This window comes from Macaca nemestrina, chromosome 9 (genome assembly GCF_043159975.1).
Source record: "Macaca nemestrina isolate mMacNem1 chromosome 9, mMacNem.hap1, whole genome shotgun sequence".
Lineage (NCBI taxonomy): Eukaryota > Metazoa > Chordata > Mammalia > Primates > Cercopithecidae > Macaca > Macaca nemestrina.
In genome coordinates this window covers 120,897,916-120,912,823 of record NC_092133.1, presented here as the reverse complement: position 1 = coordinate 120,912,823, position 14,908 = coordinate 120,897,916, and the positions used below count along the sequence as shown (strand labels likewise).

Here is a 14,908-nt window from a genome sequence, read left to right as displayed (position 1 = left end):
TTTGATGATTGAAACAAAATGTATAACATCTGATACTCAAGACAATGATATTTTAAAGTAAAGGAAGTAAAGACACCTGAAAGGAAGTGAGGCTTCTATACTTTACTTGAAGCAGTAAAATGTGGATACCAGTACACTGTGATAAGCTATATTTGTATATTGTAATATCTACTGTAACCACTAAAAAACCTATACAAAAAGCTACGCTCAAAAAACCATAAATAAGTCAAGATGGAATCCTAAAAACAATGTTCAAGTAACACACAAGAAGGCAAGAAAAGAAGAGCAGAGGAATAAAAACCAATCAAAAGACAGATTGGCAGAGTGGATAAGAAGTTATGATCCAGCTATATGCTGTTTAAAGAAACTCACTTCAAATTCATTTGACGTAGGTAGGTTGAAAGTAAAAGGATGGACAGGAGTGGGTTTTAAAATGTCTTATGAATTAGACTACAGAGCAAAGAAAATTACTAGAGATAAAGAGGGACATTATATTAATGATCAAATGAATTAATCTATGAGGAAGACATAATGATCTAATGTGTGTGAACCAAACAACAAAGCCTCAAAATAAATGAAACAAAAAAAAACCTGATAGCACTAAAAGGAGAATTTGACAAGTTCACAATTATATTTGGGACTTCAACACTGCCCCCGACCCCCAGCAACTGGTAGAACTTCTAAGTGGAAAATTTGCAAGGATATAGAAGATTTGAGCAACAGCAGCAACCAACAAGATCTCATTGACATATGTAGAACACTCCAACAATAACAGCAGAATACATATTTCATTAAAAGGGCATGTGAAAATTCACAAATATCCTGAGCCATACAAAAAACCTCAGGAAATTTTAAAAACTTGAAATTATACATAATATGTGCAATAATCATGATAGAATCAGACTAGAAATTAATAACAAATACAACAAGAAAATCTCTAAACACGAAAATTGAATGATGCACTTCTCAATAATCCATGGGACACAAAAGGACATCTAAAAAAAAATTAAGAACATAGGACTGAAAGAAAATTAAAGCATATCAAAATTTGTGGGGCCCACTTAAAGGACTGTTGAGAGGAAAATCTATTGTACTAAATGCTTACGTTAGAAACAAAAAGAGGTCTCAATCAATAATCTCAGCTTCTACCTCAAGAAACTAGAAAAAGGAGAGCAAAATACTCCCAACACAAACAGAAAGAAGGAAATAATGAAAGTCAGAAATCAATGACATTTAAAAGAGAAACAATAGAGAAAATCAATGAAATAAAAATCTGGTTCTTTAGAAAGTTAAATAACATGGGTAAACCTCTGCAAAGATGACAATTAAAGAGAGGGGACACAAATTGCCAAAGCCAGGAATGAAAGAAGGAATTATTACTACAACCCCTCAACACACAATAAAGGATTATAAAGAAATGCTACAAGCAACTTAGTTCAGCAACTTAGATATAATGGATGGACCAATTATTTATCAAAAATTACAAACTACCCAAACTCACCAAAGATGAAATAGATAACAGCCCTGCAACTATTAAATTTAATTCATTAAAATTTTTTCAAAAAAGAAATCTCTTGATCCAGATAGTTTCATTGGCAAATTTCACCAAACATTTAAAGAATTAACATCAATTCTACACATTTTTTTCAGAAATAGGAAAATAGAGGACACTTCTCAGCTCACGAGAATCTAATGCCAATCTATTTGCATTAGGTTACTCTAATGCCAATACCAGACAAGGACATTACAAGAAAATTACAGATCAATATTCCTCATGAACGTAGATCCCTAAATCCTGTATGAAATATTAGCAAATCAAATTCAGCAGTAGATACAAAGAATAATTTATCTGAGCAACTTGAGGGCTTTATCCTAGGAATGCAAGCCTGTGTCATGCTTGTCAATCAATGTAATCCATCATATTAGCAGTATAAAGAAGAAAAACCAACTTATATTAACTGACACAGAAAAAGCATTTGGCAAAATTAAACATCTACTTATGATGTTGATATGATAAAAATAAAAATATAACTGTTGAAAATAGGAATAAAAGGGAATTGCCTCAACTTGATAAAAGGCATCTACAAACTCATTTATGGATCACATCATACTTAATGGTAAAAGACTGCAAAGATCATGAACAAGACAAAATATCATCTGTTTTTACCCACCCCCCGCCCGGTTCAACATTGTATTGGAATTCCTAGACATTGCAATAAGGCAATTTTTAAAAGTTACACAGATTGGAAAGTGTGGGAGAAAAAAAAAAAACCTGTCTGTATTTGCAGACAACATGATTGTCTAAATAGAAAATCCTTAAGAAATCCACTTAAAAAAAAAAACTCTTGGAACTAATAGATGAGTTCAGTAATATATCAGGATATCAGGTCAATACAGTCAACATACAAAAATCAATCACGTTTCTATATGCTAGCAATGAACAATTGAAAACAAAACATTTTGTAAATATTTTAAATAGCTTTCAGAAATGAAATATGAAATAAAAATGAAAGTGAAACGAAACATGTCTAAGACTTGTATATTGAAACTACAAAAATACTCACAAAACCAATCAAAGAATCACTAAGTGAAGAGACATACCATGCTCAAATATTGGAAAATGCGAAATAGCAAAAATGTCGATTTTTCCCCAGTTGCTCTAAAGATTTGATGCAATTCCATCAAAATTCTAGCAGGATTTTTTGTAGATATAGACAAGCTGATTCTAAAACTTTTATGGAAAGGTAAATAAACTATGATAGCCAAAATAATTTTGAAAAAGGATCATAAAGTTGAAATAATCACTACCTGCTGTTAAGACTTACTATAAAGCTACAATAACCAAGATCATGTGGTATTGGTGAAGGGACAGACAGATCAATGAACAGAATACAGCCTAGAAAAAGGTGACAAAAGTAAGGCCAAGGAAGTTTTTAACTGAAATGTTTGTGAGGTAATAACATGCTGTTACAAGAAGTAATATAGAGCAATTCCAGGTACCCTAATTATACAATTGTGAAAACTATAGAACAATATCATAATTAGGATATTGACATTGATACAATCCAATCATTTTATTCAAGTTTATTTTTCTTCTACATGTGTGTATTTAGTTTTATACAATTTTATCACATGTGTAGGTTTATGCATTTACTAGCACAGTTAAGATAATGAATAGTTTCATCACCACATGGACCCTCAAGTCGCATTGCCCCAGTAGCATTTGTTAAAAAGGCCATCCTTCTTCCATTGAATTGCTTTTGCACGTTTGTCAAAAATCAGTTGAGCATATTGTTTTGATTTCTATTTCTGGGTCTTCAGTTCTGTTACATGCATCCATATGTCTATCCCTCTACTAGTATCACTCTGTCTGAATTACTGTAGCTATATAGTAAGCCTTACTATCAAGTACAGTGATTCTTCCCACTTTATTTTTGTCAAGATTGATGTAGCTATCCTAAAACCTGTGCCTTTTCATATAAATTCTAGAATAAGATTGTCTATTATATGTCTAGAAAAAACCGCTGGGATATTGATAGGAATTGCATTAAAACCAGAGATCATTTTGGGGGAGAACTGACATCTTTAATAGTTACATCTTCAAATCCATGAACACAGTATGTCTCATCATTTATCTAAGTCTTCTTTGATTGCTTTCCTTAGCATTTTTAATATTCAGCACACAGATCATGTAGGAATTCAACATGTTTTGCAAAGTTTATCTGTAAGTATTTTATTTGGAGCAATTGTAAATGCTTCAGTTTTTTGGTTTTAATTTTGATTTGCACATGTTCCTTGTTACTTACTATATGAAACACAATTGGTTTTTGTGTGTTGATCTTATATTCTGACCCTTTGATGAACTCATTTATAGTAGTTTTTTTTTTTTTTTGGAGAATTCCTTGGGAGTTTCCACATAGACAGTCATGTCATCTGCTTTGTATTTAGTTTTCAATAGTTTTATTTTGATGTATCTGAGAGTAGACTTCTTTGGGTTTACTTTATTGGCATTCACTGAAATTCCTGACTGTGTAGATTTGTTTTCAACCAAATTGAGGGAGCCATCTCAGCCTTTCCTTCTTAATTCAATGTGTTTTTTCTATACTGTACCCTTTCTCTTCTCTGTCTGGGACTTGATGACACCAATCTTAGACCTTTTTAACTGTGCCACAGGTCCCTGAGTGTCTGTCAATTATTTTTTTCAATCTTTTGTTTTCTATACAGGTATGGTGGCTCAAACATGTAATCCCAGCATTTTGGGAGGCCAAGGCAGGAGTTTCAATTGAGCCCAGAAGTTAGAGACAAGCCTGGGCAACATAGTGAGACCCTGTCTTTAAAAAATAAAAATAAAAAACAAAATTAGCTGAGCATGGTGGCACACACCTGTACTTCCAGCTACTCAGGAGGCTGAGGTGGGAGGATCACTTGAGCACTGTAAGTTTGAGGCTGTAGTGAGAAGTGGTGGCAGTCAGTGCACCCCCAGCCTGGGCAACAGGTGAAACCCTGTCTCAAACAACAACAACAACAATAATTTTGTTCTCTGTGTTGTTCAGATTGGATGATTTTTATTGTTCTATCTTCAAGTTCATTGGCTAGTTCCTCCTTTATCTTCATTATGTTATTAAACCCATTTAGGGAGTTACGTTCATTTAAACTTTTGATTACATATTTCTCAGTTCCAAAATTATATTTTTATGTCTTCTATTTATTTTTAAGATTTTTAAACTTCTATTCATTTCAAGAGTATTTGACCTTACTTCTTGAAGCATTTTTAAAGTCTGTGTAATCAACATCTGTGTCATCTAGGCAGTGGTGTCTATTGATTGTCTTTTCCTATGAGTTGAGATTTTCTTGGTTCTTCATATAATGAGTAATTTTAGATTATAATAAGTTATAAGTCCTATGGGTCTTATTTATGGGTTGCATTTACACGCCAAGAATATTCCTTTTGGGTGTATTTTAGCAGTCAATTGACTAAGTTGAGTTCAGGCTTCCAATTCCAACCAGGCTCTTGTGGATTGTCATTCCCATGTCAGTTCAATTTTCAAAGTCTTTGCAGTGCTATTTGGATTGGTTCTGCATGTATGCCAACCAGTATCCACTTTGGGACTTGGATGGCAGTCTATCCCATAGTTCAGTTTTCAGAGTCTATGTATGTGCTGTTGAGGGCCAAGCCATGTATGCACAACTCAGGATAAGCCTAGGAATTTATAAATAATTTTATGGGGTTACTTTTCTGAGCTCCTTCTTTTCCATAATCTTCCTTGCCTTTTCTGATTCTTTGGGGGCTTCCCTTTAGGTCCTCCAGCCAGAAAACTTTATTTACCTTGATCTACTGCACTCTTGCCATGACTGCACCCATAATTACAGCCAAATAGCAGAAGGTCTGAGAGATTATAAGCAATTTTAGGCTCTTACAGGATCCCAGTGCCACCAGTGCCACCGCTGTCACAGGATTCCTTATGGGCTTAGAATGCACAAGAATGAAGAAAAATTAGAAAGAACAAAAATTAAAACTGGGGCTTCCTTTATTCTCTCTTTTTCTGTCTCTCTTTTTCTTCTTTCTTTTTCAATCTTCTTGAGCCTTCTCTGTCTGTGCTGATGTTCACTTCCAGTTACTGGGCTAAGTTTAGTTCAGCATGGGGAATTGTGGAATTCAATAGAAGGATAAACTGTAACCTTTGAGAGTATCTTTTCCATTGGACAGAAATTATTTGCATCTCTACATGTAAAAAATATACATGTTAACTAGTAATTCTCTAAGGCCAGAACTTTTAATTAAAATTTCATTTTTATTAAGTGCTAAACTAAGTACATTTCCCTAGATAAACCTTGGATGAGTCTTTGTTCTTGTACATCATGGAGATTACATGCCATTCTTATTTTGTGGGGTTTTTTTTTTTTTTTTTGCTTTATTTCCTTGTTTTGAATAATTTTTCTTGAAAATAGCAATCCATATTATTCCTGCAGAGGGTCTTAACTGAAGTAAAAGATGATATAGTTGGCTTAGATTCTCTGAAGAGGCAACCTAATTGTTTCCAATTCAATAACTATGTATTACATACCTACTACTATGTGCCAGACACCTTGCTAGGCAATTGTGCAGAAGACCAATATATGATTTTCATAATATATATCAATCACACAATGTTCTCTTGAAAGTTCGTTTGTTCTGCATAATAGAGACTCTGTGAAATTCTCCAACTGTCATTGAAAATGAAAATTTGAAAACTTTATGTGTGTATAAAATACAGTCATTCCTCAGTATCGATGGTTTCATGAAGCCCTATAGATACCAAAATCCATGCATACTCTAGACCCACAGTCAGCTCTGTGGAACCCACGTATATGAAAAGTCAGCTCTCTGCATCTGTGGGTTTTACTTAGCACAAATACTGTATTTTCAGTCACATTTGGTTGTGGAATGCAGAACCCAGGGATAAGAAGGGCCAACAGTATTTACTGAAAAAAATCCACATATGAGTGATCCATACAGTTCAATCTCGTGTTGCTCAAGGGTTCACTGTACCTTATTTCTGTGATGCTCTTCTCAGAAATGCAAGAGCATTTGTTTGTTTGTTTGTTTAGCAGAAGATGTGATCTTGATTGCCCTTGTTTACTTTCAAAGGAAAGGCAGAGGAAAAAAAGAAGAGGAAAAAGTGAAAGAGGAGGAAGAGGTTATGGTGGTACCAAAATTTGTGGGTGAAGGAAGCTCCGACAAAGAATGGTGTCCTCCCTCCGACCCTGATTTCTCTATGTACGTGTATGAGGTTACCAAATCAATACTGCCCATAACCAATATTAAGGAGCAGATTGAGGTTCTTGCAAAGTAAGTTGTCTATGTATATATGTGTTTTTAATTTCGAAAAAAATTTAGTGACATATACGTTTTAGCCATGTTTTAGACAAATATACCATAAATTAAATTGAAGCTTACAGCACTCTGACTCTGACACAGAAACACAATGAATTGGAAAAGTCCTCAATTTCTATTTAGGTCATATGTTCACTAAGAATCAGATAGGAGCTGGAAATTGCTTTGAGAAAAATGCCTGTCATTTTCTTCAGCAAACCCATGAAAAACATCTTTCAATATGATCCTGCAGAAGTTATGAATCAAAAGTTTAAAAATTAAATCATCCCTCAGGTGGATGGGGTGTTCATAAGTTAAATGAATCCTACTGTGAATTATTTGTAAACTGATAAATTTTCTAATACAAATGTCCAATGTCTCTTTTTCTGATCTGTTTCTGATCTTTCGTGTTTCATGTTTCTCTAAGTGGGGTGTGAGCATTCTAAACAATGGCTGCTTAGGCAGGCTCAGGGCTCTGTATAAGCCAGTGAAGTTGTCTTCTTCATTAGAGTGTTTAATTACACCAGGTAAAGGCTGGAAATTGACTCGGTAGCTGTAAGGGGTTAGGAATCACCAGAAGTGAGGACAGGCTTCGTGACTGACACCACTCAGTAGGTAAGCTGCTGGCTTGTGCAACAGCTGCGGTCTCCATGAGAGCTTGCATCTCCTCCAAATAGCAGTGAGTTGCTATCATGAAACCTGGATGTGACAACTGCAAGTAACACAGCTGCCAGATCATTGCCTTTTTGTCAGTCAGAACTGGAAGAGAACATTTTTGGCTACTGAAGTGTTCCTGATGTCCTTGAGAAGTGATGGCTCAAGCGGAACTCTGTCTTGGCTTATGTGAACATTTGTCGAATCTCCTCATGCTTTGTTCCTATCAGTAACACTTTTCATCATTCTCAAATAATTGTCTTTTCTTAACCTGAGCCCACACCAACATAAAGAGAGAGGCAGAGATATATCCCCATGGCTCTGGTTCCTTGGCATTCACTAGAGTACCCCTGGCTTGGTGGAACTGCAGTCAGTTCAACAGCTTTCTCCCCAACTCTTTCTCTCTCTCTCTCTTTTTTTTTTTTTCTTTTTTTAAATCATTGTTCTCCTGTGCTTGGTTTTTCATGCAGCAAGAGGAATTTCTTTAAAATTCGCAATTTGGGCCAGGCACACTAGCTCATGCTTGTAATCCCAGTGCTTTGGGAGGCTGAGATGGGAGGATTTATTGAAGCCAGGAGTTTGAGACCAGCCTGGGCAACATAGTGAGACTCTCATCTCTCTTTATAAATACAAATTAAAATAAAAATTGCAATTCTGCCCTTACTCCAAGAATGTAGTGGTCTTCATAGACAAAGGGTATTGCAGGTGTGTTTACTGACTTCTTCAGTGAGAGCCTAATATTAGGAGAAATACACAAGCAAAGTATACCACATTTATCCTGCCTTGCCCGCAGAGCTGTGACTTTATTTTTCTTTTTGCCTCGTCCTCTTCTTCCTTGCTCCTCTGACTTCAGTGTTAAGTCATACCATGTCTTTCTCTAAATTAAAATAAATTTTAAAAGAAAACATAAAAATATAAAACTTGAAAATGTTCATAAATCTAATGGGAAAATTTTCTGGGTGTTTGTCTTGTCTCTGAGTTTAAATTCCTTGAAAGAAGAACCATATGTTAGTTCAACTCCTTCTTTGGATTTCAGATTAAAACATTTAAAAATACTTTTCAAGAGTAAGATAAAATTTTAAAACTGCATTGATATTTAGTGTTATATTGATTTTATCTTTTTATAAGTATTAGAAAAAATTAGCACTCATTTTCTCCTTCAAATTGAATGAAATTGCTAGAATTTCAGTTTATATATGATGGTTTGCATACAGTAAGCATGCTAACCTACTTATGGTAAGTACTTTCTCAAAAATAAAGCACGATGAAAATCACCGCAAATGTCATTTTTACATGTATATTTACATGTAATTACACTCAAAGCATCCTGAGTTATTGAAATTGACTGATTTGATCTCAATGTAATTGACACAGGTATGTGGCAGAAAAAATGGGTGGTAAGATTACAAAAGAGAAAATACCTGATTTCAGCTGGGAACTTCACATAAGTGAACTAAAATTTCAACTTAAATCCAATGTCATACCGATTGGACATGTCAAAAAAGGAATCTTCTACCATCGAGCTTTGCTTTTCAAGGTGTGTAAGGTATTTTGCCTCATTTGCCGTTAAGTAAAAATGCTTTGTCTTTATCATATTGGAGTAGGCCAGTTGCTAACATTTAACTGAATATTATTAATTCTACCATTTAGATTTATTTATATCTGGCATATATGTGTATGTATACATATATACAAGCATACACATACATATATACGAATATATACATGCATACACACACATACCTGCCTATATATTCACCAGACTACTAGAAGCATATTTATTCAGTAGTGACCATACACCTACTATGGCGAGGGCCTCTGCTAGGGCCTGAGAGTACAGAGATACTAAAATGACAGTCCCTGCACTCAAGGGGTACCTAAACCAGACTTGCAGCTTCCAAAGTAAAGTCAGGGAAAATTCCAGAGAAAGAACTGATACATAACCCAAGTACGAGAGGCTGCATAGGGTTTCATCAAGTAAAGAAGGAAAACAAGAGTATTCTAAACAGAGAAAACATCTTATGCAAAATAATACAGGTATGAGAGTCAGTGGTCTATTTGAGGAAGGTAGAATAGTTTGCGTGCATCAGGAAAAGAGGAGGGCTGAATGCTAGATCATAATTCATCATGTAAGTTTGGGCATTATTTTATTACCCTAAAATATAACAGTAGCCACTGAAAGTTTTCAAGGGGGTAACATCATTTTGAACCACTATTCAGGCAACAGAATGGGGAATGAATTAGAGCAGGGGCAAGACTAGAAACAGGAAAACCAGTTAGAAGGTGACCGAGCAAGAAGAGTGGTTGATCCATACTAAATCCTGACATGTAGATGTGGAAGAGCCAATGAATTTAGAGGACATAATCGAAAGGAGTTGGTGACTGCCTAGGTGTGGTGTGAGAGAGTCCATGAGAAGAACAAAATGATTTCCGGGCTTTGAGTGGGGCAACTGGTAATGATGGCATTACTCCCTGAAATGGGGACATCAGAGAAGGATCAGGCTGAAGAGATGGGGTGCTCTTTTGCTCCATTATATCCAGTGTCTGGCATATAATAGAAGCTGGGAAAATGTGAACTATAGACTAAATGCATAAATTTCCTACCCTTTCCCAAATACTTATAAACATCATTGCATTCACATGCATCTTACCTCCAGTTCCAAGCTAATTCTGTTATCTAAGTGCTAGCCTTCCCTATTCCCTTGGATTGCCTGCTCTATCAATTCTTGCTTCTCTCCTGTCTTAACTCTCTTCTCTCTCTTAGCTATTTTCCCCTTTAAAATCTAAACATGCTTAAGTCTGCAGTATATAAAGAGAAAATATAAAGCTCTTATCATAATAGCTACAATTACTACCTTAAATCCTATTACCATGACTAATGTCATTTTGAACTATATGCCAGGGACTTGTTACCTATAATTGTGAAGCGTTTCAAAATTGCCAAATATAGAAATTACTACCCTTGCTTTAAAGGTGAGCAAACTGATACCTGGAGAAATAATTTTACCCAAGGTCAACCATAGGAGGAGCTGAAATTTGAGCCCATGCCTACCTGAATAAAAGACCTACCACACTGCTTCTACCCATAGATAATTCCCATTCCTGGTCAAAATTCTGAATCATCTTAGCTCCTTGTCACTCTTTGGCACACCTCTCATTTTTGTCCCAACTCACGGTCATCTGGCTTTTGCTCCCACTCTCTCAATAAGGACCTTAGTGATCTCCTTATTGTCTGCTTTGCTTAATAGGTCAAATAATTGGAGAACACCTCCAGGTCTCTCTTAAATATTGGGGTTCCTCAAGGTTCTGACCCAGACACTTTTCTGTTCTCCCTTTATGTACTTCACAGGGTGAGGTTTTCCTTCATATGGCCTTAAATAGTACCTAAATACCTAAAATCTACAGATCATGTCCTTCATCCTTCAAACCTCCCCTGATTCCAGATCTATGTATGTCATTAATATCCAGGCTAGCTCTATATGAGTGTCTCATAGGCACTGAATTTGTCAAGTTGAGCTGCTATAACGAAATACCATAGACTGGAAGATTAAACAGTAGTGACTTATTTCTCATAGTTCTGGAGGCTGAGAAGTCCAAGATCAGAGTGCCAGCAGATTCAGTGTCTAGTGAGGGCTCCCTTCCTGGTTTGCAGACAGCCACCTTCTTGCTGTATCCTCATATGACAGAGAAAGGCTCCCATTGTAACCTCACATGGTGGAGAGCAAGCATGCTCTCCTGTCTCTTATTATACAGACACTAATCCCATCGTGGGGTCTACCCTCATGACCTCATCTAAACCTAATCTCCTTCTAAAGACCCCCACCTCCAAATACCATCACATTAGGGATTAGGGCTTCAACATATGAATTTGGGGGAGTACACAAACATTCAATTCATAACAGGCATCTTAAGCTCATTATGCCAAACAGAATTACCCTCACATCTCAAATGAGTCATACAATTAATTACCCAGAAATCTCCCACCACTGAAATTCTAAACACCAATATTAACTGATAAAATATCTTATCCTTCCCCTCCTCCTAAATCCTTCGGCCCTCCTATATATACTCTTTATCTCCTCTATTTTCTTCCAGTTTTTTGGCCTGTTTGACTTTACTTTCTTCCCTAGGCAGGATAGACAAATAGACCACAGCCCTAGTAATTCACTCACTCACTAATTTCCCCCATTCCCTCTCCTCCCATCCTTCTACCCTCTGCCTTGCCAACCAGGCCTTGTTCTGATTGTCTGTCCTTTTCACTCATACATGCCACCTACAGGCCACTCCTATAGGCCACCCTTTCCCAGCTCCTAGTGGCAGGCTTTTTCCTATTTCCTTCAGCTACTAGGCCCCACATCCGCCCTTTGCCAAGCCCTTCCATCGGCACTGCTCCCCTCTAAGCAGGTGACCTTGTGTCCCACTTCACAAAGAAAACAGGGAGTTTCAGATGGGAATTGCTTCACCTCAGTCAGCAGCAGTTATTACCCTGACATTAAAAACTCAGACTCCAGAGACAGATGCCTTGGCTCTCACTTTTGGTCACCACATACTGTGACCTTGGGAGAATTATGAGACCTCAGTTTTATCCTCTATAAAATGGGGAAAACAATAGCATCTATTCCACCGGGTTGGTTGTTTTGATTATTTACAAGGCTTTGACAGGGAGTGTTACTTTTGGAAACATCTTATAATTATATATTTATTTTTGTCTTTCTACCCCACTGAACTATGAGTGCCATAAATTCAGATACTGTTTGTGTTATAGTTGACTCTTTACCAGTAGGTCTGTGTAGAATGTAAGGCTCTAAAAATGATAACCATGTCTTAATCATCATGGTCCACCCAAGACAGAGTGACCTAGTGCAGTCATTGTATTGTAAGTAATCAATAAATTAATATATACATATACAGGGTACTAAAACAACACAATTCCTGCCTTCTGGTGCTATGTAGTATTAACTGAGTATGTAGCCTTGCTGGTGTCGCTGCTGTAAGCACTGGACAGATAATTGACTTCATCTTCCTAACACCTTATGAAGAAAGTACTGTTGCTCCCCTCATTTCTCAGATGAAGCCATAGAAACCCAGAGATGCCAAGTCCCTTGCTGTGGTGCACGGCTAGTCGGTCTCAGGTCTGGGCTACAATCCAGACCCAGGCAGACTGAGCCAGTTCTCCTGTTCACTATAAAGTGGCTGAGTAGTCTCCAGATTAGAGATGTTTTGTTTTAATAACCTCAAAATCAGGAATCATTAGAAGGCAAATTGAAGAGACAATGTCCAAGGAACCTAAGCGGTCTCTGGTGAGGTGGCAGCAAGGAGCCCTGGGACCAGGCACACACAGTTCTGCCTCTCCTGCCCCATGGCACACAGAATAGTTTAGCTGGAAAGAGCCCCCACCCCAGGGTGATGCCTCCATTCAGTCCCACTGCATTTCACAGCCAGGGAGAGCCCAGAAGTTTGGAAAGATGGATAGATGCACCAGTGCCAAGAACGTACAGAATAGCTTTTTTCCAACCGCCTTCCTCATCTGATACAATAGTGTTACTACCTGAAAAAGGTCACTTCCCAGCAGGACCTACACAGAGATTTTGCATCTACAGAATCTTGAGTGAATTTATCACATTTGATAAAGGGAATTTATCACATTTGATAAAGGGAATTTGTCACATTTGATTGGCCCCTATACCAGTAGTCCACATCTTTCAGCCTCCTATCTAAACATTTCTTTGCAAGACTTGTGTATTTCACCTTCAATCAAGGTGGGCAATTACAAATAAGATATTCCCCACCCCTCTCCCACATCACCCTTGGTTGATCTCTTGTTTTCTCCTGCAGGCTCTGGCAGATAGAATTGGCATTGGTTGCTCCCTAGTTCGCGGAGAGTACGGTAGAGCCTGGAATGAAGTCATGCTGCAGAATGAATCTCGGAAGGGAGTGATCGGGGGCCTCCCCGCTCCTGAGGTGTACGTGGTTGACCTCATGTTCCATCCAGGTGGACTGATGAAGTTGAGAAGTCGAGAGGCTGATCTTTACAGATTCCTTTAAGCCATCAGACGAATACGAGAGAGGCTCAAACAAGAAATTCACTGTGTACACGCTCTAAGACGTTCTCCAAATTGATTTTATCTCTTTAAATAAAAACTTTAAATAAAAGCATTAGAAATGTTTTCTCTGCATAGAAATTAGGAAACTTGAAGTCAACTTTGCTGTGCTTCTGATTTCAGCCTTTTGGCAAGAGTTCTGTCTTATTAGGTCATTTTCTGCTCACTGACCCTCACATAAAGCTGATTGTTGTTGAAATTCATCCAGCCCACTGTGTCCTGAGGAGCACCTCTGTCACTTAGGGATCACATGTGGCACTCAGCTGCTGCACCCAGGACAACACTGTGGCCTCATGATTGTCATCCTTTGTGCCCAGAATGCTTCAGGCACGCTCAGTTAAGCAAACTAAGTGACTTTTTAGTATTTGCAGTCACCTTGTCTCAGTTTCATTTAAGATTTTGATAGTTTAGATAGAATAAATACAGATGTTTGAGTATTACAAATTCCTTTCTAAACATTTTTGTTTCTATTTTTAAAAATTCATCATTAAAAACACTTTAATATAGTGAATTAAAAATATTTCTAAAGTACATTTCCATAAAATGTTTTTTGTTTTCATCTTGTCTGTGTTAGCTTGGAAATATAACTTCAGCTAAAAACAATTCTACTGTGCTCTTCCACATTTTAATGCTGGGCCATCAATATATTATTTTCCATTTATATAACTAAAAAGTTTTTATTTTTTGGAAAACTTTGAAGCATAAAGGTAGGGCAATCTTTGCTGAGAAATTGCATTTTCAGTATTGAGCACAAAATGGGGAGTAAACATACATTTCAAATAAGACAAAAACTACTAATGTGGTGATCTCATGAAGTATGTATTGCTTAGTCATGCTTAAAGTCCAGTGTTGACCTGTATAGTCATTTTCCTAAAAGACGTTTTAAAGTGAATTTGATTTTAGAAATTAAAGCTAAGATTATTTTGTATTAATTTGTAATTTCAAAGAATATAATTCTTTATTTCAGAATAAATTGCTTTATTTCAAATGGTGTGGTAATTATATTTATCATAGAGTTTTATGAAGTTAGAGCATGGATTATAGGATACAAACCTATTTGTAGGTTTTCTCTCTGCACTTTCAAGTCTGTTTTGATCCAGAAAGTATTTAAAGTAGATTACAAAGATCCATGGGATATAAGAAGGAAAAAAAATAAATGAAATACAGGCATAAGTGTAGGAAAGTCCAACAAAGCAGGAATAAGATTTGGATCCAAAGATGAGAATTCACAAAAATGCAATGCATTTGTTAGAGATGAATGGGAATTTGACTCTGTACTCACTGGCAGCCAGTTTTGGGG

General features: G+C 36.6%; 1 protein-coding gene across 5 annotated transcripts in view; it reads left to right on the top strand.

Annotated features, from left to right (window-relative positions):
• The window catches only part of LOC105480036 (armadillo repeat containing 3), a 115,735-nt gene extending 101,136 nt beyond the window's left edge, over window positions 1–14,599 (top strand). For 3 of the 5 annotated variants that reach the window (XM_011738472.3, XM_071070391.1, XM_011738474.2), the window contains 3 exons: window positions 6,629–6,829; window positions 8,882–9,044; window positions 13,343–14,503. In XM_011738472.3, coding sequence (XP_011736774.1) covers window positions 6,629–6,829; window positions 8,882–9,044; window positions 13,343–13,552 — 574 coding nt within the window. In that variant the 3' untranslated portion in view covers window positions 13,553–14,503. Of the gene's footprint in view, window positions 1–6,628; window positions 6,830–8,881; window positions 9,045–13,342 lie in introns of all 5 variants that reach the window. The other 2 variants (XM_011738473.2, XM_011738471.2) reach the window with 1 other exon arrangement.
• Window positions 14,600–14,908: the final 309 nt, after the last annotated feature.